The following is a 23,576-nucleotide window of genomic DNA, read 5'->3' on the forward strand; positions in this document are numbered from 1 at the left end:
GTGACTGACGACGCTCAGAAGGCGAGAAACGGCTCCCTAAGCCGCTTGCTGGGTCCCTCTCTCCCCACAATGCACCGGGGCCAGCAGGAAGGCCGCTCCGACCCCTAATTTTCCCGCGAATTCAGTTCAAAGAGGCGGCCGGGCCCGCGATCGGCAGCGCGCACGGGCCAACCAAGCCGCGCCTCCGCGAGAAGCGCCTCCGCGTGACTGACGGGGGAATCCGCGGGCCAACGGGCTGGGCGGCAGGGCGGCGCGCGCTCCCGCCGGCCAATCAGAGCGCCGGGCGGGGGAAGTGGGCGGGGCCAGGCTAGGCTAGGGTGAGCGGCCTCCGGAGCAGAGCGGGGCTCTCAGGAGGAGACACTTTTTTTTTTTTCCTCCCTCCTTCCCTCCTCTCCTCCTCCCTTCCCTTCCCCTCTCCTCCCCTCTCTCCTCCTTCCCCCCTCGGTCCGCCGGAGCCTGCTGGGGCGAGCGGTTGGTATTGCAGGCTCTTACTCTCCGGGGCCGCCCGGCGGGTAGCTGGCGGGGGGAGGAGGCAGGAACCGCGATGGCGCCTCAGAAGCACGGCGGTGGGGGAGGGGGCGGCTCGGGGCCCAGCGCGGGGTCCGGGGGAGGCAGCTTTGGGGGTTCGGCGGCGGTGGCGGCGGCGACGGCGTCGGGCGGCAAATCCAGTGGCGGGGGCTGTGGAGGCGGCGGCAGTTACTCGGCCTCCTCCTCCTCCTCCGCGGCGGCGGCGGCAGCGGCGGGGGCTGCGGTGTTACCCGTGAAGAAGCCGAAAATGGAGCACGTCCAGGCTGACCACGAGCTTTTCCTCCAGGCCTTTGAGAGTGAGTGTGTTTGAGGCTTTGAGGGCAGGAATACCCACTCTTCCAGCATTCGGGGATCGGGACACTCGTGCTGGGCCCCCTTCCTCGCTGGGAGTCGACTTAATTTGGGAGTGGAGGGAGAAATTGAGGGGGCTGTTACCCCATCAGGGTTTATGACTCAAGGGGGCCCGAAGTCAAGGGCCTTTGGGAGAGGTAGAATAGGGGGTTCAGGTGAGGGTCTTGACTCCCCGAAGATGTACACAAGAGGTTAGGCAGTGGGGCCCCATGTTAAGAGCAGGCTTCTTTCAGATGAGGAGGTTACAGTTGGGAGTATAGATCTGTACGGTCTCAGATCTGCAGTCAGATCCCGCGACTAGTTCTTGCTTTCTTTCGTGCCTTTCGTACTCTAGAAGTACAAGGATTTCGGTTGGAGGTTTTGAGCAAAATTAAACCTGTGAAGAGATGAATGCGGTAAAATCGACAAAATTGTCATTCGTCTGAAATGCCTTCGCACTAACTTGGTGCTGCATATTAACATGGCACCTTTTGATGCTTTAAACCTTTCAAATCTATCCACCCATTTCATGGATACGTTAACTGAGACAAGGTAGTGTTTTAGTATTTTATTGGAGACGATCTTGGAGATCTTTCCATTGTACTTGTCTTAATTCCGAAATATTTTCTTATGTCAAGGTCTGTTTTGAGGGCAAAACTACCAGTTAGTTAATTTGGGAAAAATTGGCAAGGTGTCTGGAAACAATAGAATTTATTTTTTAAAAAAAGACTATAAATAATTATAGTTCTTTAATTAATATTATATCCTGATTGGTTCCCTTTTCGCTTTTGTGTGGAAGTTATAATTTGGATGATCTTTAATACTAAATATCTTACAGAAAGTTGAATAAACTCAGTTCTATCACTGAATGTCTTATTTACCATTTTTCCTTGGCATATGTTAAGGGCATGGTATCAGCTGGGCTTGGAAACACGTATTACATTGTTTAATACCTTCTTTCATTCTCTCTCCGTGCTTCATGAAATTCTAATTGGAATTTAATACAAGGAATTTCAGTTTTTATTGAAACAAATATTGAACCTGCTTGAGATTCACATTATTGTTACTTTTGCTTAATATATTTTCATAAATCGAGATGATTTAAATAGGAAATATAGTGGAGAACTGAAGCATAGTTATAACAATAAACATACACATTTGCACCCCTTCTAAAATACCTCATCTCCTTTTAGTTTATTTGGAACAAAACTAAGATTAAGTGGATATTTTAAAAATTCTTTCTAAATATTATGAGAAGACAAGTCCTCCAAGAAAGTTTTAGCTATTTTGCTTTCTGTTGAGTCTGCCTTGGAGAAGTGAACTGTCATAAAGAACTAGATTTGATCACATAACTTGATTCTTCTCTATTATTTTTGTTTCTGAGTTTAAATACTTTGATGTATTTATTAATATCGTCATTTAGTTCATTTTGGTACTGTTTTAAAGAAACGTGATATTAATAGGTCATTAATGTAACTGATACGCTGGTATTGTATTCAAATATTTTTTATGTATAACCTAAGTCCTTTATAACAAATTTTAACTAAACTCAGCCTAAAAAGACTGGGAATCAGTCTATTTAAAAATAAGTGTTGAGGTAGTATTTATATATTGACAATATTTACATTGAGTAAAATAGATTAAAAACTTGAACTGTTCATCACTAGAAATGTTTATTGAAAAATGTAATTACAATTTGTGTCTCAGATTTTTTTCAATATTACTACTTTCATCTTATCTGTATTAGGACACGTAGGAAACTTACTCCGTTTTGGCTGACTACGGTACAAATTTTTAAAAAGACCAATTAAAAAGTGGAAATTTCATTTTGTTATTTGGCACCAATAAGTAGTTCTTTTGCTGCATGCAGCTAGCTACCTAATTCCAGCTACTTTTTGGAAGGAGATGGGTTATAAATAGTGTAAATTAGCTAAATTAAGTGAATATAACTAGTTCAGTTTTACATACAGACTAGTTTAAAAAGTAGCTACCTTAAAAATATAAGGCCTAAGAACAAGATTTTAGAGCATTGTAAGTTTAAAATAAATGTAGATGAATTTTGTGAATGTATGCCATAGATCCAGTGCCTTTTGATCTTATGGTGCATACTGATTTTCTTAATGTAAATGTTTAGTCATTTCTGTACAGGTGATTGGTTTATGTTGGTTATAACATGAGCTGGGTTGGTATTCTTTTGACATCTTGAATAATAAGTAAATTTAGATAATGTTTGAATTTTGTTTTCTGTTACTTAGAACCAACGCAGATCTATAGATTTCTTCGAACTCGAAATCTTATAGCGGTAAGTCATTAATAAAATACGTCAATGTTATTTTTTTCTTAGAATTTCACTTATTTGATTTTAATATTTTAAAACTTTTTTTATAGCCAATATTTTTGCACAGAACTCTTACTTACATGTCTCATCGAAACTCCAGAACAAACATCAAAAGGTACATTTTATGAACCTTATTTCAAATTGATCAAACCATTGTAAAGTTTTGTTTTAAAGTACTATTTCTAATTGAAGGTTAAATATGAAAACCAAGGTGAAATATTGACAAGTTGAATTGATTGCAAAGTGTTAATTTTAGTAGTATCATTTTTGTAAATCCCCATTTATTACGTTTTTTCCTAATAGAAATGATTTAGTAGTGAAATGAACAAAGTGATTTTACTGACATAGTTTTTACTCTGTGCTACTGGTTATTTTCAAGTTTGGTAGAAGTTGATGATTTAAATATTTACCAAAGGGCTCAGGGGAACTATCTTTGATACATAAATGTAAAAGTTAATTTTTGAATATTTCTCATCGGTTCTAACAAAGAATTCGCTTCTATGATGATAGTCTCCGAAAGTCTCATTTTATGTCTTTGGTGGTGGTCTTACTAAAGGGGAAATGCTTTTGAAGTCAGTGGGATGAAGGTCCTTAAAAGAAGAATTCGTAATCATCTATTCTTAAAGTGAAGTCTGGAAGTGTTGGACAGAGCTTATTTTTACTTCGTAATATTTAAATTTAACCATATGTAATTAAGGAATGCTAGTTCATAGTCCTACATGCAAAGTTATTTATTGAGCATATCATATGAACAATTTTAAATTTAAAGGAGAGAACTTTTGCTAAGCATTAGGTATTGTCTTTACTTGGTAAAACCATTATGCTATCTCAATAGACTTTGAAACTAAACTCCTTTGGAGGCTCCTACTGGTTACTGAGTAAGCAGTATCTTTTCTATAGCAAGACATACTTCAGCTTTGTAGATATATCTAGGTAGATTTTGAAGGATTGAAATGTTAAAACTATTTATCTTCTGGTAATCTTTCTGACTCTAGAGAGAGCTTTGCGTTTAATAGGTGAAACTTGCTAATAAGCACCTACTAGGAAGAAGAGGGTGATGAATTAGGCAGCAGAATTAAATTTGTCAGCTCTTTACCTTTTTACTCCATTAGCTATGCTAGGGTTCAGCAAACTTTTTCTGTAATGGACCAGATAGTAAATTTTTAGGCTTTGTGTTCTAGGAGGCAGATTTGAGGATATTAAGTAGGCTGTAGGTACTTACACAAAAAGAGAGAATGTCCATAAATTTTTTATTGATGAAATTTAAAATATAATAATAGAGTACAATGTTTTGTAATACAGGCCTACTAGTGAGAGGTGGGATTTTTTTATTTTTGCGGAGTGGGGGAGATAACATTCAGCTTAACTGGGGTTTAAAGTTAGTGTTCTCTATCATCAAATCAATTGTAAATGTTTATCGGTAAAAACCATTCTTAGCTTGTTGGCTGTGTAAAAACAGACAGTAGGCCAGATTAAGTAGTGGTTAACTTTTTGTCTTTAGTACTTTTAGTATGGAAGATCAGTTGTGTTATCATCTAGGATGCTGCCTAATTTATGTTTAAAAGTGATTAAGTTTTTTCAAAACAAATTTGAAAACATACATTTAAAATCTAAGTTCATCATTTTCCTGTAATGTTTTTTATTAGACTATTTGTCTCATTGTGGAATAAGTTTCTGTTATCTGCTAATGGGTGGATGCAGTTTTAAAAGCTTGGTAGTAGAAACTAATTTTCTTAATTTATTGCCCTTTAGGTAAAAAATTGTCTTTTGGGGGAGTTTCGAAGCAATTTTCCGGCCAAGAAATGTATCAATGCCACTTAGTTTATTTCCATACAAAAATGCATTAGAAATCACTTAATTCTTTTGTTATACGCCTGGCCTGTCTAAGACATTAAGACTAATTTTTGAGAAATTATGCCACAACTTATATCTTTAAATGAGCGCTGTCTTTTTCAAAATAATTGGTGGCTTTGAAGGTGGTGTTTATCTCAATAATCGTGGTCTTTGTTTAAAATGTTTTTGGAACTCCTTTTACAAAATTGCTTTTAGTACTATGCCTTTGCTGAAAATGTTTTTGGAACTCCTTTTTTATTATTACAACATAATATTCATTGTTGGAATAAACATATCATCCTCTTGAAGTCATACACTCAGTTATATTAATTCTGGTATATTTGTTTAACTTGCCTTGTATTGTAGTCTCGCATCAAAGAGGCATTCAAATTCTGTAGGCTAACACTTCACTGACACAATGGAAATACTGGTGAGGAGAATGGCATCTTTTATTGAGTCCATTTTAGTTTCATGTCAACTGTTTCTGACTCCTTTCAAGTAAATTTCCTAAATTTCAAAAATATTCTCGTTTTTGATGACTGATTAACTATTTCGCTTGTTAAACCTGAGCTATAGTAACAGTACCTTTCTAAAGAACAGAAATACTTGCTGATGGGGACTTGGGGCTGCTTTTGTATAGTTGCTTATAGGTTATTGTTTTTTTCCTAAGGAAGGCTAGGTTGCCTTTATAATCTTACCTATTTCAAATTGTTGTTAATATTCAGTTCTATGCACTTCTGTGCACAACTCCATAATTTTAGAAGAGACGAACTTTGTGACTTACAGTCTTAACTTTTCTTCCTACAGACAGGATTTCTTCTTGATCATTACGTAAAGAATAAACATTATTCTTAAAAGTTTCCAGTAATTTTACAACCCTTCTCAGTAGTACATTTCAGTGTTTATACTGAAAAGTTCTTTGTGACTAGCTTAAAGGAATCTTACATTTTTCTTCTTTCTTCTCTCTTATCTGTGGAGATTGAAAATGTATTGCCATCCTTCATAAAGTACTTACTATGCTCTATTGGATGAAACTTTAATATTGAAGTTTTCAGTAACTCTAAAGGTAAAGAGAGAAGCTTTATTTTCTTAAAAGATCTTTTGTTAATGGAGGCTATTCACCTGAAATATAGATTGTATCAATTCTGCTCTTCCTATCAGTATTTTATGTTTGTCAGTATTTTATTTATCAGTAATGTAACACATTTACATTAACATTTCTCTACTGGTAATTTTTATTATAGAAATTGAGTACAATAGCTGGTTTTGAGGAATGAGCGTATTAGTAAATTCTAGTATCTGAATTAAAGCTTTACAAACTAATTAATGCAGAATACATTAAGCTTTTCAAGTCCTAAATTTGAAGAGAGTATAGGAGTATAAAAAGAAATATTTGTTTCCAATTAACATGTGGATCTAGATTTTTAGCCTCTATCTCTAGGATGTGTAATAGACCAACTTAAGAAGACGGGGCTTTAGAATCTGTTCATTCTTAAATTGCATGGGTGGGAGGAGTTATTAATTTAAGTTTCTATTTTGTGGAAAAATTACTTTTTTCTCTTAAAATTGTCAAGTTAAAAAGCTAATAATTTTATTATCATTTGATGGGTATATCCTCTAAACTTCAAAAATTTTTCTTGATGATGACAACCATCTCTTTAAAATGACATATCATTTAACTTTAGCCGTTGCTAATAATCTTTGAGGATGTTTTGTTAACTTTAGATGTGTTATATAGACTATTAATTTTTATGTGATAGTGCTAGCACGTTTTTGTCAGATTAGTTAATAAAAGTATGAATGTTTCAAAATATACATAATTTGCATTTGTTTGGCTTAGTCCAACAGATGCTCGAGTACCTACCAAGTATAAGGCACTATGCCAAACACTGTGCAGCTTTTCTTGAAGAAACACAGTCTCTGCCCTTCAGGAGCTTATAATGTAGCAGGAGAAATAAAATATTTATGCAGGTTTCACAGTTAGGAAACTAAATGTTAAAATAAATATAAACCAAGTGCCATAGGTAAGGGGAAATCACTCTGGTTTGGGAATAATTGCAAAAGGTTTCATGGAAAAGTTAGCATTTGAGATGGGGCTTGAAGGCTTGTCTGCTGTATTATAACATACACTGTCTCAATAGTATTCATTGTTATGGCTAACCATCCATAATTCATCTAATTAAAAATAATAATCAGATTTCCAACTTGCCTATTATAGTGACAATAAAGTGTAATCTGTTTGTTTTTCCCAGTTGAGAAGTGATTATTTTGTTTATCTGTTTCTTCCAGGAAAACATTTAAAGTTGATGATATGTTATCAAAAGTAGAGAAAATGAAAGGAGAGCAAGAATCTCATAGGTAAGATAACCTATCAGTTTACATTAAGTGACATATTTGAGGAAAGAGGGAAAAATGACAGTGATCATTTCCCTAGTGATTACCTTAATATTATAAGGAATTAGAAGGAACCTTAGAGGTCAGTTGGTCCAAACTGATACACAAATCAGGAATTACTTCCTCTGTACCATCCCTGCAAAAATCCTTAAGCCTCATCTTGAATACCTCCATTGCTGAGAACTCACTGTTTTCTAAGGCAGCTGTGTTCATTGTTCATCCCTAGTCCCAGTTTCTTGCATTTTGAATCCAAGTTTCTGTAAATTCTGCAATTGGTGTTAATCTAACTACCTCAACTGAGGAGGAATGGAGACTCATACTTACGGTTCACTTACTCTGTGCTAGGGCTGGGCCAGGGGCTTCACAACATCACATCAGTCTCTTCAACATCAGTCTCTTCAAATCTCAGAGCTCTCTGTTTTTCCACTTTCTCCTTCCCCTTATTTATATCTTCCAGGCAAAATACTCCTAACTCTATTTATATTTGAAATATGTATAGCACATGATAGTGTCATAAACTTGATTGACCCTTTGGGTAGAATCTACTTACTGTGTTTTCAAACATGATACCCAGAACTAATCCTTAAATGTCCTGACTAGCTTAATATCTGCCTAGACTAAGCAGTATGCTTCCATTCCTAGACAGTATGCTTCTATTTATTCTTTACTATGTAAACTAAAGAAAGTTCCATACTATTCTAAAAAGAAACAAGAGGTTGTGTGGTATTTATTTATTGACTACTCTTTGGGAGAATGCAAAACTGAAAATATTAGATTTTTTAAGAATGGAGTTGAAAAAATTGCCACAAGGAATGTTTTTTTTCTCTTGACGTTTTAAATCATATTTTACCAATTTAGATAGGTTATATATATACTGACTTAATGATGCTTCATGTATGGTTTCTCATTTTAGCAACTGGTATAAGATGTCATTTTTGCAGATGCTTACATTTAAAGTTTGGCTTTTGAATTAGGTTATTTTGTTACTTGAACGTAAAATCACATTTTAAATTTTATATCTTTCAATCTTGGAGGACCAAAGTATAGTTTCTAGTTCCATATCTAGCCTATCTTGACTTGTAAATAAGTTTTGGTGTAGTTCGTTCTAGAAGCTGAGATCCCAAATCTTTACTCCATCTATTACTGCCCAAGGTGTACATTAGAGGACTGAGAATATTCCCAGTGCTTGCGCACTCTGGTCTTTGCTTGAATTTTTATTCCAGATCCTTGTCTGGTCACCTGCCCTGGACAAAGGTCTTGGGATCCTCAGGGCCTTTTTTACTTAAAGTGTAAATTGTAGTCAGAGTCTGATGGGACCTCCTTGCTTCTTTTCTCCTGAACACTTCAATAGTTTGCCCTCCAGGTCTTTCAGGGTTCATATGAGAAGGAAGAATGAACAAAAAAGAAGAAAACCGTCTTCTTCATCTTTTCTATCAAGGTTCTGCATTACTGCTAAACCCTACTACTATCTCATTGTGACATTGGCTTTGATAAATATTAGAGAGCTTCCCTTAGAGTGTTTGTTGTGAGGGAGGTAGAACATACTGGTCAATGCTCTCTGAATAATCATTCCCCCAATAATTTTGTTCCTTTTGACCCAATGTGTTCAACAGGCAAGCGAGTACTGTAATAGGGATGTTGCTAACCAACTCAGAAACATTAGAGGTTTGCATAGAATTCCTGCTTGTAATTTTGAAAAACAACTTTTTCAGTCTTTGCGATCCAGCTGGGACCAGTGAGTTAACCATTTCAACCCCCTAAGATTTTTTTTTTAAAAACCTAACTCTGTGTTTGAGCTGACCGAGCTAATACCCAACAAGGCACCTTAGTCCCTGGAGGCACATTGAGTTATTGTGCCAGGTGCTTCAACGCCCCCCACCCACGCCCCAAGATCTTATGAATATCTGAGTGTTGCTTCCAGAGTCTGTAAAATAAATTGGGAAATTGCTTCATTTTAAGTTTACCCTCAAGACCTTCTATTAAATGAATTCAGTGTATTTCTCATCTCAAATAAGGCATAATCCTATTCTACTAAAATTTTCACATAGGATTATAAGATGTTTCTTAAACACCAATATGTAGAGCAAGCACTTACAAAACTTTGCTTATAAAATCTCTGGTCAAATTCTCTTACAAGAGAACAAATCTTAAGAGAATAAATCTTTGTTGTTCCTTGACATTAATTAGTAGAAGTTAAAATCTTAAATCATATACAAAAAAGTACCTCTCTTTCACCTATTAATATATTATCCTGTAGCATTTCAGATGTAGAAATCTTGTTCAGTTTAATTGGATCCTGGATCTGTTCAACAGCTATAGCCTGGGAGTCTTCTCCTCATGTTATTTTAGCACTTCCAAAGTTATAGTAGCTCCACTGCCAAACCCAATGTATTTCATGCTCCAAAGTTCTAGGGGAGTATCAAGAGACACAAAAAAGCTCCAAAGGTCCAGGATAATATCAAGATACACAAAAATACCATAGTACTACAGCCCCAAAGTTAGAATAATCAAATGGCTGACCTATTAATGACATTTGTAGTGACTTACAAACCAAACAAAATCCTCAGCATTATCTGTGCCAAATGAAGTTGGTGTTCCAGAATTTGTTATGTAGTTTATACTCTAGATATATAGTTGTCTTCTTAGTCACAGATAATGGCAGAAACTTACTGGGAAGGAGTTGATAGGAAAAAGAAAAACATGGCATATTTCATGGTTTTTACTTTTTTAAGATGTTGATCAGTTCATAACAATAGACCAGAATTGTCATTTGTAAACTTAAAACTCAATAAAAAAAGCCTACCATCATGAAGATTGTTTCTTTTCTAGAAGAATGGCTTCTGCAAATTCCACAGCAATGAGCAAATTTTAGAAATTCGTAGTAGTCTCTCTTCTAGTCTCCAAGTTTTTTCTGATGTTTCTCCTTGCTTTTTTGGTGTGATTATGTATATTTAAAATATCTTTATTTTCTTTTTAGAATGTCTGATATAATGCCATATATCCTATTCTCTCTCCAACTCATTTTTGGCACTCCAAGTTATTGTGGGTTTTGAATTTATTTTGGGTTTTGACCAAGCTTTATGGCTTATTGAAATAAATCTCTGGTCTTTCTGTATTTTTCTATCCTAGCAGGATCCCAGGGGTCTCTTACACTATTAATCCTATCAATTTTGGAATTACTAGTCATGTCTCCTGACTTCTAAATTCATCTCCACTAACTGAAAAGTCGGCATGAAAAGATTTCCAAATTGGAGTTGCTTTCAAAAGTATTTCCTGAGGCCAAATGAGAAGCAGAATGTCTCCTCTCTCTTCCCCTTAATCATCTTGCATTGCTGGTGCAGTGTTAGTAGCTGGAGAAATCCCCTCAAAAGATACCTGAACTAAAGCTTTTACTAGGGATGTTTTCAAGCCTGTGTTTTTAGTAGGTTAGTAAGGTAAGGTGCCTTTCATCACTTGTTGTTATTACAACCTAAGCTTTTAAATTAGTAATCTTCCCTTTTGAAGCATCTTTTTGTACTGTAAGAAGGCCTGGATTTATTTTTTTCTGGGATTCCTATTTACTTAGTATACTATGTCCCAGACACTATACTAAATCCTAGGGGATGTAATAATGGTGAGCAAAACAGATGAAGACACAGCCTTTATGGAGCTTATTGGCATTTAGGAGAAAAAGACTTAATGCTTTTTGTATAATAAGTATAATTATAAAGTAAGTGCTGGGAAAGGGAAAGTATAGGGAAACTATGAGTGGATAACGCAGGAGAACCAGCTCTTGTTTGAGATACTGGATTTGGGAATAGTCGTGGTTAGGGAGGGCTTCCCTGAAGAAATGAGCTAAGATTTGAAAGATAATATGAGTAAAATGGGACGAGAGGGTGAGCAGATAGCTGATTCTAGATAAAGGGAATGTTATACATACGTCACTTGAGGCCAGAGTAAGCTGACAGGGAAAGTGGCATTAGATGAGGCTAGAGCAGATGGCCTTGGCCAGATAATGCAGAGCCTTGTAGGCTATTTAAGGATATTGGTCTTTATCCTAAGAAAGCCATAAATTATTTTAAATAAATATATCGCATTAATGTTGCTACTCTTCTCTTTTGTAGATTTAGCTGCATTTTCAAAACTTCAGTCAGCTTAAGTTGATTTTTTTCCCACCATTATTAATAAGATCCAATGTTTTTCTTCCTTTTTTTAACAATCGTGTCTTTACTGTACATTTTGAAGTTGTTTTCAAATCAGCATCTTTTCATGCTTGAATTTTAGTTGTTCCTTTTTCAGAACCTCGGTTATAAATCCTGAAGGTGTCTTGACAATCACCACTAAGCATATCTGATTTCTGAAAATCTAAGTGTTTAAGAACAAATTTTAAAATGTTCCTTGTATAATCTTGGGGTTGACAATAATTCCTTTATGTTTTGGCTACAATACTTCTGGAAGGAGATTCATTTATATTTAATGGATTCCCTCCCTTTACTCAACTTTATCTTCTCACTACAGAGGGTTCCCATCCTTGTGTCTGAACCTCAAAAGAGACATCGAATTCCAGAATAATGGGCTTGGTATAGTCACTAGTTCCTCAGCTTTAAACATCATAGCATTAAATGTATAAGAAAAGTTGGCTAACTGGGGGTGGCCAGTAGGCTCAGTTGGTTAGAGCGTGGTGCTAGTAGCGCCAAGGTTGCCGGTTCGATCCCCATGTGGGCCACTGTGAGCTGAGCCCTCCTTAAAAAAAAAAGAAAAGTTGGCTAACTAACATCTAACAATGTAGATGCCATATAGCTTATCAGACTTGTCCTGTTTTGAGGTAAATACAGTTTTGACCCTAGAAATCAAGCTTTATACCTGTCACTGTCAGATTAATGTATCCAAACTAGAGGCACTAAACTTGGACTTTTTCCAGCGTAAAAACTTTTGTTCCTCCTGTGGGATCTGACTATTCTTAAAATTTGAGTTCCCTATGTGAATCTCATCTCAAAATCTTAATCCCTTGTGAATTTAAATTTACTTAACCTCTTTCCATAGACTGCTTTAAAATTGTGCTTGGAATCTTATCCACAATTTCAAATTCCCCAGCTACTTTCCTATTGTCATATTGCTTGCTTCCTCAGAAGATACCGATAGGAAACATACCACAAAGATGAACCAAATCCTTGTGTGATATCTTATACTGATCATGTAAGCTAGATCTGTGCAGCCTAAAACCAAATAGGCCTGACCAATCCTACATGTTTCTTTTCCTTCCCTTCTTCTGATCCAGCTTACCAGTTAAGATGTGGATACAGTAGCCACAAGAGGGAAGAGGGTAAATCAAGAAGGGGAAGAAAACTGGCCTTTTTCCTAGGATGAGACCACCTGTGGAAGGGATCAACTAGGCCTCATTGTTACATTGTATTCTAGGTACATATCAGAGTATTTACTTTTTGGGGGGGAGGAAGAAGAGAAAATGTGCATAGCAACTTACATTCCCAGAGTTATTTTTTAAGTTGGTTAATTGAAATTTGGAATTACTTCTCAAAGAAACAATGTTATAATCATGGCTGAATGTGCTTACTATCTGATTTAACTTATAATGTACCATTTAAAACTGTTTCAAACCTTCTGTGGTCAAGGACCTTTTTGTTTGTTTTCAATTTCAAATTTTTTATTAGTCTTATTTTCCATTTTAGTACCTTGTGGAATAAGTTTTCCCAATGAACTCAGTTTGCAGACTACATTTTGAGTAACACTAAAATATTTTCTGGGGTAGAGCAATACAAGATGTTTCTGGCATTGCAAAGTTAGAAGTTAGAACCACATTCCCTATAAAAACAGTGTAAATAATACTATAAGTACTATAGTGTTAACGGATCATGATTCTTGACTAAAAATCTCACTACTTTAGGAGGACGTCGTTATCCTTATGAAAAACATTTGTTGAGAGCCTTTCTATAAGACACTGCTAGGTGCTAGGGACACCAGTATAATAAAGTAATTGTTAAAAGAGAACCTGTGTGGAAAAGTGGTGACAAAAAATGGTAAATACAAGTGCTTATAAAAGAAACTCTAATCATTAAGTTCTGAGATGGTTGGGGATGGTTTTTTTTTTGTAGAAGAGGGTACTTTGATGGGTTTTATGCAAGCCTCACAATCCTGAGGTCATTTTATACATATCAGGTCACAGCTAATAATAACTGGAACCAGAATTCAAACTTTGATTTTCTATTTGATCTTTCAAATCTATTTTCCTCAATAGGCTTTAGTAGAGATAAAAAGAAACGGGAGCCATATTATAGACAGCAGTTAGAGAAAAGATTTGGCAGTTGGGGATCCATTAGAAAATTTAGAGGAAGGAATGATACATACAAAATGGTATTTTTAAGAAAACTAACCTGGCTTTAGTGTGTACGTTTAACTGAAGCAACTAAGAATGGGATAGCTTGGTTGTGACTAATGTATTATCTTCTAAGGTGTGGAAATTATAGAATCTTCCTCTCTTCCTGTGATGTTTTGCAGTTTTGCTAATTCTGCTTTGTAAGGTGACATTTATGGAACTAATTTTATAGGAAAATGCTAGTTATCTTTTAGTAAAATGGCATGTAGGTTTTGTAAATGGCAGATATACTTTTTAAAAAATCAACTTTGGATGTAATTAAAATTAAATAAAATGCGTTCACCTTAAATATATAGTTTTGAGTTTTGACAGATGTATGTACTTCCACATTTCCATTGCCTTGAAAAATTCCTTTGGGCTTCTTTACAGTCAGCCCCCTTAATTTTTTTTTATTTTTTGAGGTATGAATTGTATTTAGTAAAATTCACTCTTTTTGGTATATATTTTGTATATATTTTAGTTTTGAGAAATGCATAGTTAGGTAACAACCACGGCAGTGAAGATAAAGAACCTTAAAAATTCCCTCATGCCTCTTTTACAATCAACCCTCCCCCTCCTTACTCGCGATGTATTTTTAAAATGTATCTGGTTTATTTCAGAAAGTGAGTAATGCACATGAATTACTTGTTTTCAAGATACTTAAGTTATAGATGTTATTTTTTCCCTCATATTTATGCTTTCTAACTCTGCTTGGACCCTTAGATTTCTACTCTTCCGTAGTCATTTTGTCCTCTAATGATATCCTAGCATACTTTTCTTAGTACTGTTCTAAAAATGCCCTTTGAGGCCCCCGTCCTGTAGGTTGTTAGCATCCAATTTCATGGCTTACCTCACTGAGAACATAGAGGCATCCTCACGTCTTCTATAGAAGTATTTCATTCACCTCTTACTTCTCTAAGAAAAAGAGGCGTCCCAGGCAAAGTTAAAAAGGCTTAACCTTTTTATAATACATTCTCATTTCCAATCATTCCTAGCTCCTTAATACTCTCTTCCCTCAGTGTCTTTATATAATTCTTCCCCTCTGATTATAAGAATGCTCAGATTGTCACAATTTAAAAAAAACACAACAAAAATAGACCCATTATGCATCCTATTGCCCTTCATTTACTTTCATTCTTTACACTAGGGAAATTCTTGAGTAAGGGATCAGTACTATTTCCCTTTCCCCAACATCTGTTCTCTATAGCCCTCTATAATCTGGTGTCTATCACACGACAGAAATTATGTTCTGGAAAGTTATGAATGGCTCCTGAGCAACGAAGAGATTGCTCTCTTTTGCAGTTTGAAGGTACTACAAAAGCCTGTTGATGTTTCTATTTATTTTACCCCATCTTAATAGTTTTTCCATTGTTAGTAGATACTTTCAAAACAAAAAGGATCACTAAAATTTATACTTCCTTTTCCTTTTCCATTGCTTCTAAAACTAAAAGTGAAAATGAAATGTTGAAACAATAAATTATAAATCTATAGCAGATTTGTAATTCTGTGTTTCACCCCTGATTGAAATAGAAAGTGATGGTTCTGTATCATTTGTTATTAGAAGGTTGAATTTCCATAGCTTTAAAATATTCAGACACTTTTGTAGATTCAGCTACCCTTAACAAAAAAATTTTTGGGGGTGGAAAGGGAAACTTATTCCCATTTTATAATTACAACACTAAACCACAGTAAATTATCTTACCTCTCATTTGGTGGTCTGTTTTTATCTGCCTTACTCCTTTGATGCTTTTATTTTTGTGCTGCGGTTTGTTGTTGTTTTTTTAATGTGTATAGACACACTGTTTTGGAAGTCATACTTAAGAGGAAAAGCTTGGAGTCAGTGGGCTCAATAGTTAATAATAGGAAAATCAAATATTTATAAATTAACCTGAAGTAGCTTTGATGTCAATGTTACATTTTAAAGACTAGGCTATTTTTGTTATAGAGCATTAAAGTGATAAAATGTTTTATTTGTTTTTTTTAGCTTGTCAGCTCATCTGCAGCTTACCTTTACTGGTTTCTTCCACAAAAATGGTATGTACTTGAAAGTAGACATATTGGCATTCTAACAAAAAAACACCTTTGTGAATGTAAAAAAGAAATATTTCTTGTGTGTAAATTTGTAAAATTATATTTATTGGAAAAGATGCTGATTCTGATCATTAAACTTCTTGTTAGTTGACCTCTCCAACGATTTCCATTATTGTTCTGTGTGGTCAGTGATGGGCTGTGCAGAATGTAACTTGCACCTCTTTAGAAGTTGTGGTTCTTAAATTTCAGTGTGTAGAATCATTTTGATGCTTTTTAAAAAATACATATACTTGGACCCTACAAAGACTTAGGTCTGGTAGGGTTTTGGTAGAGCTTAGGAGTCTGCGTTTTAATAAAGCACCAAGGTAATTCAGAAATAGGTTGTCTGAGGAACAAATTTTAAGAAACGCTGCCTTAAAAGTTTTTTAAAATTTCAGGGAGACTTGATACATAAGATCTTGTTCGTAGTTTGGTCTCCTTGCTTACCTGTTATCCATTGACGTTTTAAGTAGATTTTGAAATTGTTAATTAGTGCTCTGATCATTCTTGAAGGTAAATATGAGTTTCATCTGGCTCATAACTAAATACAGGAAATTCCAGCTCTTCCCTCTAAACCATACTGTTTTAGGCTATAATTGCTGTTAAAAAAAAAAAGGCTGTAAAATACTCTCTTACCCAACTCAGAAACATCTTTACAGAGATCATAAGTAGAAAATAACAGAAAAATCTTTTCATAAAATAGAATTCCTTAGATTTTTTGCCATTTTTTATTTCCAGTGGTTTTTGAACTTTATGTAAAGACTAATGATGAAAACTTTAATTAATTGCCTTAAAAACCTGGAATAGGTGAAGTCTCTTGAGTAGAGCCCTTTTTGCATAAACATTTTGAGTTAATGTTAACACATTATGTAACTTTAAAAAATATAGTAATAAAACAACTGAAATAACCACTGCTACCAATGGGATATATCAATATGTTAGATATTATACAAAGAAAATTATATACATGTTTATTTACATCATTAAAAGACTTGAAAGCATGCTGGTTAAGTTTCAGTTGGTTTCAGAATGGATGAAATGCCCTTTGGCTTGTCCATCTTAAATTTGTATATATCCTTTAATTATTCAATGGAATAAAAAAAAACCTTCATAAAAAACATGTCAAGTTGGTCATTCTTGGTATTTAGTAAGAAACAGAGTTTAATAAAAAGGTTTTAATAGAACAGTTTGATAATTAGTCAGTTTTTTTCGTAAGAAATTTGACCTCTGGTCATATCTCTGTTAGCAGCCAGTATAACTTCTAGTTTTGCCTTAAATCTGGTCCATTTTTTATATAGAAGTAACTTGATTAGCATTTTAATCTTTTCGCTAAATCATTTACAATCATCAAGTCCTTATTTCTAATCATTCATCATTATCTGCTGTTCTGTGGTACTTGTAAAGTACGTGGACTGATAATTTAGCTTATTTGAATTTTGTAGGTTTATTACTCTGTTCTCAGGGACTTATGTAAAACATACATAAATTATATCTATCACTGAAATTAGTAATGGATATTGAACAATATTTACTAATTAATATTTGGTTAGTTAATACTAACTTAATTGAATTAATTTTACTTGAATTAATAAGTTGAAATTAATTGAAAAGTAGTTTGATTAAGCTTTTTTTCTGTCTACATGATGCAATATGTAAAGTTCAAAAATTGCTTGAATTCAGTTGGCAGTTTTTTTTCCTTCTTGATATTATTGAAGTAAATGAGAAAGTAAACTCTGTTGACACTTCTGTTTCCAGAAAATAATTGTTATTATAATCAAATTAGTGGAAGCTAGAAGGAAGCAGATGTATTGCTTAAAGAAATAATATTTTTTAAGAAACAAAGATAGAAAACCAACATCAAGATCCCTAAAATCTGATTATGTTTCTTTTGTTTTTAAATGAAGACTTGTTTAGCAATTACTACTTGAAACTGCTTAGAATGAATACACAAAGATTATTAGGGTACTATTCATGGTGAGTATTGTTCAGAGAGTTTTTGTTACTGCACTTTAGACACTAGGATTATTTTTTGCTATGTTAAAGTGTTTTCCTGGATACAACTTTCAAAGAGACTAGTTCAGATGCATTTTATGCACACACCCTGCATAAGAAGAATTTTTAAATAGAAATAAGTGTTGTCCAAAATCTCAGAACAAAAATTATTTTATTTCAGTATATGTTTATGGATTCATCTATTATAGTACTTCTATAATTTAAACTTAATGATGAATTAATAAATATTTAAAGTTTTGAACTATTAAGGCCTTTGGAATTTAAAGACAAGTAAGTTATAGAGAAGTATTCTGGAACCTTAATTTTCAAAAGCATTTGTTAGTTAATTGATATAGGGAATATAGACTATTATTTAAAATTAAAATACTAAACTTTGTAAACCAAGAGATTCTTCTAGATCGTAAATAATACCTTAATTTTTGCTGTCTCATATTGGCTTTAGAGAAATTCTGGGGAAAAGGTCGAAAAATAGCTATCTTTCTTGTGAAATTATATGCTTGTATAACTTTGATAATGTTTACTATTTTTGAAATCCGTTTTTTTTTTATCCTGTTGTTCATTAGTCCTGGTCAGATCAAAGATTTTTTAGTTTAACATCTCTGCAGTAAAAGTGAAACATGTGTAATAACTAGTTTAAATGTATCTTAAACTAATTTTTTAGTAATAGATATTTGTAGAAGAAAAAAATTAAAAAATGTTTATTTTGTATGTGGTGGTCTCTCCTGAACTAAAAATACTTTTGACAAATACAGGCAAATGCAATTTACTACATTATTTTATTATCATAATTGTTAAATGTTTATAGCAGAAGTAATTGTTAATTTTTTTTAGTTTTAATTGAAATAATTGACCTATTATTTGAATCAAAAGAAAATCACAATATATAAAAAGATACTTAACAGTTGTCTTGTGAAAGGTTTATTTAAATGACTTTATATGTAAAGGCTTTTTAAGAATTTGCTGCATATTTGAAACTGATTTTGGGAAGAAAAGAATGGATAAACTTCTGAGGAGGCTTCATTATAGGAAGTCCCTTTTGTTTGAAATTTCTAAACTTCTTAGGAAAATGAGTACTGTATTTATATTTTTTAAAAAATACACTTAAGTATTGATTTTTCTATTTAGATAAGCCATCACAAAATTCAGAAAATGAACAAAATTCTGTTACCCTGGAAGTCCTGCTTGTGAAAGTTTGCCACAAAAAAAGAAAGGTAACATAAAATGATATTGGTAGATAAAGTAATTTTTTAAATTGAATATGTTCATGCATATATACTGTTTTTAAACCTTGAAAGTTTTTGAATATATTGCCTGAATTGTGAAACTGATAACCTCTTTTGCCAACCTTCCAGATCTTCATGGTTTTTCTAATCTGACTATACTAGGTATATGTGTAAAACTTTGTCCTATAGGAGTCTGACAATGAAGGGAAAAAACTATCTTTTAGCATCTTAAGACATACATTCAGTTACTTCCCTACCACTCCAGTCTCTTAGCTTATTGTTTTAGATAATTGTACCCATGAAATTTTAAGTAAGAGCTAAGGGAGAGTTTTTCCCAAAAGGATTATCTTTTGTAACACTACTCTCAGGCAAAGAAATTCTGTTGCCAGCATTATCAGCCATTAACTTGTTAATACATTGCTTCACATTTTCATTATAAGATGAAATCATTTCATTATAGAAACAAGTGTCATGATGGTTAAATTTCCTGGGCAATCCACCAGAGCCAACAGATAATACTTTTAGTAGCCTCAAAGTCCTTGGGTATTTTAAGAGTAGGGATGAACTATATGAAGGTCCTATTGCTGATGTTCTTCCAAAATCGTGGTAAGGTGATACAGGGCTTGAAAACTGTGCTAGTGCGTTGGTATGGAGTGGACTGTGGTGACAGGAAACAGTAGAATGTGTGAGAAGCTTTAAAGTTAAAAAATATCACTCCCCACGCCCACCCAACCCCCATACCCACATGACAAGCAGTAATATGAAAATTCTTCGGTATATTTTTTAATTACAGCAAAAATATGTGACTGTATCTATGATATGATCCTTTTAGTGTTTCAAAAGAAATGGTAGGCGTAAACCTTTTCTTGGAAGGATGTACTACTATTAGTCATCTTTGGAGTGTAAGACCTGGGGCATGGGGGACACTTGCATTTCTCATTTTATACTCTTATATAGAATATAATTTTTTTTAGATTATAAACATGTATTTATTTTAAAAAGAAGCTACCATAAAATATGTGCTATATTTTTTTGTTATAAAGGATTCATGCATCTTCTAATTTTTCAACTATGCTCTTTCAGCATAGCTCTAGTGATATAATTACAGAACATTACTCATAAGATGATTAATATTGCTTCTATTAAACAACATTTAAATATATTAATTTACTGTTTCATAATGTTGACAGTGGGGTTATTATAATTATCTTTTTTCATTTCTAATGGTGCCATCAATTATTTTGTTAACGTAGAAAATTAAGGGGAAAGATTAATTGACACGAGTTGAACATTTTAAGCATAGTTTTAATTCCATATTTCTAATTTAAAACTCAGATGACCATCAGCTAAATATTGGATATATTATATCATCATTTTCAATATATTAGAGAAATCATTTTTGTTAATATTTAGAATATAGTTATTCCAAATTTTCTTTTTACTTCATCACAATTTTCAGATTTTTGGCTTGTTATTTGTTTCTTATAGCTGTGCCTATGCCATGTTTTCCATAGCTGTGATTACAAATTTTATTGTAATTCTTACTGCATATGTCTAAATAAATATAATTTAATAATCTTTACTTTTACAGGATGTAAGTTGTCCAATAAGGCAAGTTCCTACAGGTAAAAAGCAGGTGCCTTTGAATCCTGACCTCAATCAAACAAAACCTGGAAATTTCCCATCCCTTGCAGTTTCCAGTAATGAATTTGAACCTAGTAACAGCCATATGGTGAAGTCTTACTCATTGCTATTTAGAGTGACTCGTCCGGGAAGAAGAGAGTTTAATGGAATGATTAATGGAGAAACCAATGAAAATATTGGTAATTTTTATTTTAATAATTTTACTAGATTTTGTCATTGGAGATTAAGGTGGTCAGTGAAAGTGACTGAACCAGTATATTGTCATATAGTCATATTTTGTACTAAGTTATTTCTTTTTGAGTTTTTTATTTTATTTTATTTTACTGTGTTTAATTTTTTTTTTTTTGTTAATTGGGGAATAATGTGTTTTTCCAGGACCCATCAGCTCCAAGTCAAGTCATTGGTTTTTTTTCAATCTAATTGTGGAGGCTGCAGCTCACTGGCCCTTGTGGGAATAGAACTGGCAACCTTGGTGTTATGAGCACTGCACTCTAACCAACTGAGCTAACTGGCACCCCTCTTTTTGAGTTATTTTAATAATTTATTTAAGACTGCCATTCCAAGGAAAAAAATGGTGCAGAACTAGAAAGAAATTGCATGTGTTCTAACAGCATGGCCTTTATTTGCAAATCTCTGATTGCCTAATGAGATAATTTTATGGTAGATTGCCCCGGCTCTTAGACTATGGACTGTTGTGCTGTACTAGGTATTTAATTGGTAAAGTTCTCATTAGTACATGATGAAACATATTTCATGTAGTAAAAAAATAAATTGAACGCTGGATAGGAAAGACTCTCAGTAGACGATAAATTCACCTAACCCCCAACATTTTATTGTGGAAAATTTCATACATACAAAATAGTCAAAAGAATTTTATAGTGAACAACTATGACCTCACCACTTATATTGTACAATTAGTATTTTATTACACTTGGTTATCACCTGTCTATCCCAATACTTCTGAATCTACCTTTGAGGTAATTATTTAACCAACATACAGATGCTGGGGATACAAAGATGATTAAAACATCCAGTTCTATCCTCCAAAGACTCAAAACCTAGAGTATAGAGATAGACATAAAATAAGTACAGTTGATCCTTGTAAAACACAGGTTTGAACTGCGCGGGGTTGTTATAAGTGGACCTATGTACTTCAAACCTGTGTTGCTCAAGCGTCCATCATATTTGCAGCAAAACGAGGAGTCACATAATAGAGGTAAATGTGAAGTTCAGTGGAGAAGCACCTTGGAAGAAATCACCTTTGCAGTTCTTGAATAGTAGCCATGAATGAGGAGGAACATTCCGAACAAAAAATAACATTTACACAAATGTGGAGTTAATGTCAATGAATGTCAAAAAGTAAGGACATAAATACATATTGTAAAAACAAAATTGAAGAGTGTAAGTCTGGATAGTATATTGCAACTTAAGTGTAATTTGTACGTCATTTGGGATAAATGTAATATGTTAAGGGACCGTATATCATAAATTTAACATTTTTGCTTGAATATTTGATTCATGAGAAATGTTTGTCAAATTCAGATGTCAATGAAGAACTTCCAGCTAGAAGAAAACGGAATCGAGAAGATGGTGAAAAGACATTTGTTGCACAAATGACAGTATTTGATAAAAACAGGTAATGTTGGGACAACTAAGGCTCCCATAATATTTTAGATAGATAAGGTTTTATTCTGAAGCAGAATACAGTGGTGATACTATTTCCTGGTTTCTCTTTATTCTAATGACTGAAAAAACAAATTTGTAAGTACTGAATTTTTCTCTTCATCACATAGAAAGCAATAAACATAGATGAGGAAGTATTTGAATGGCTCGGTTAAGATTGTTTATTCAGCAAGTATTTTCTGAGTGGCTACTGTCTGTCAGACACTCTTCTAGGCAGGAAGAAGGCAAGAAAATCCCTGCCTTCGTGGAGCTTAACTTCTAGTGGAGGAAACACCTCCACCCCAATTATATCAATTGTTGTCACTTAGTGGTGAGTGCTGTGAAGAAAAAGAGAATAAATGGTTGTTTTATAGAGGAAAACCTCTGAGGCAGTAATATTTGAGCAGAGACCTGAATGAAGTGGGCCCTGTGCAAATCTTGAGATTATGTATTTACAAAAAATAAGGAAGAAAATTGTGTGTAATCATTGTTGTATGGCTGTGTGCATTTGGCCCAGGGTAGCAAAGAACACTTGGATTTATAAACTTGGCAGTTTTCCTTTGGGAGTGAAACATCTTAGAGTAAAAAAAGCCCTAGGAAGCAAATGCAGCATTCTTTTTGACAGCAAGTGAGGTGAAATGTATCACATGCTACGATTTCTTGTCCCAGGCTGCTTGCTGTTGGTTAACACACTTCACTGTCAGGTATAGGAGAAAGAACCAAGTATATATTAACATATTCTTTGTACATGTAAAATACTGCTTTTTATTTAATGATAAAAAGTACCAAGAAAAAAACCATGGGAGAATTTTCCCCCAACTTCTTTTGAAAATTTCCTAACCTATTGAAAGAACAATATAGGTAAATAATACCCACATACCCTTCACTTAGATTCATCAGTAGTTAATATTTTAGCACATTTGCTTTATTTGTGAGTATTTTGTTTTTGTGATGAACCATTTAAAAGTTAGATTGTGACACTGTACTTCATCCTAAACACTTCAAGGTGTATCTCCTAAGAACAAGAACATTTCCTTGTGTAAGTAATCACAATATACTTACCATATTAAGGAAATTTAACATAATATAACAAATACAATACTGTATCCCCAAATGACCCCAATAATGTCCTAAAGCTGTTTTCCCATTCCCCCATTTGTGGACTGATCTGTAGCTACTTGTCAGTTGCCAT

General features: G+C 34.1%; 1 protein-coding gene across 2 annotated transcripts in view; it reads left to right on the forward strand.

Annotated features, from left to right (window-relative positions):
* The first annotated feature begins 303 nt into the window (after positions 1-303).
* Positions 304-23,576, forward strand: part of SUZ12 (SUZ12 polycomb repressive complex 2 subunit) — a 37,680-nt gene continuing 14,407 nt past the window's right edge. Inside the window, exons 1-8 of one of the 2 annotated variants that reach the window (XM_033090116.1) lie at positions 339-824; positions 3,114-3,160; positions 3,247-3,311; positions 7,319-7,387; positions 15,757-15,806; positions 18,981-19,066; positions 20,670-20,901; positions 22,265-22,358. In XM_033090116.1, coding sequence (XP_032946007.1) covers positions 545-824; positions 3,114-3,160; positions 3,247-3,311; positions 7,319-7,387; positions 15,757-15,806; positions 18,981-19,066; positions 20,670-20,901; positions 22,265-22,358 — 923 coding nt within the window. In that variant the 5' untranslated portion in view covers positions 339-544. Of the gene's footprint in view, positions 825-3,113; positions 3,161-3,246; positions 3,312-7,318; positions 7,388-15,756; positions 15,807-18,980; positions 19,067-20,669; positions 20,902-22,264; positions 22,359-23,576 lie in introns of both variants that reach the window. The other variant, XM_033090117.1, reaches the window with a different exon arrangement.

This window comes from Rhinolophus ferrumequinum, chromosome 21 (genome assembly GCF_004115265.2).
Source record: "Rhinolophus ferrumequinum isolate MPI-CBG mRhiFer1 chromosome 21, mRhiFer1_v1.p, whole genome shotgun sequence".
NCBI lineage: Eukaryota > Metazoa > Chordata > Mammalia > Chiroptera > Rhinolophidae > Rhinolophus > Rhinolophus ferrumequinum.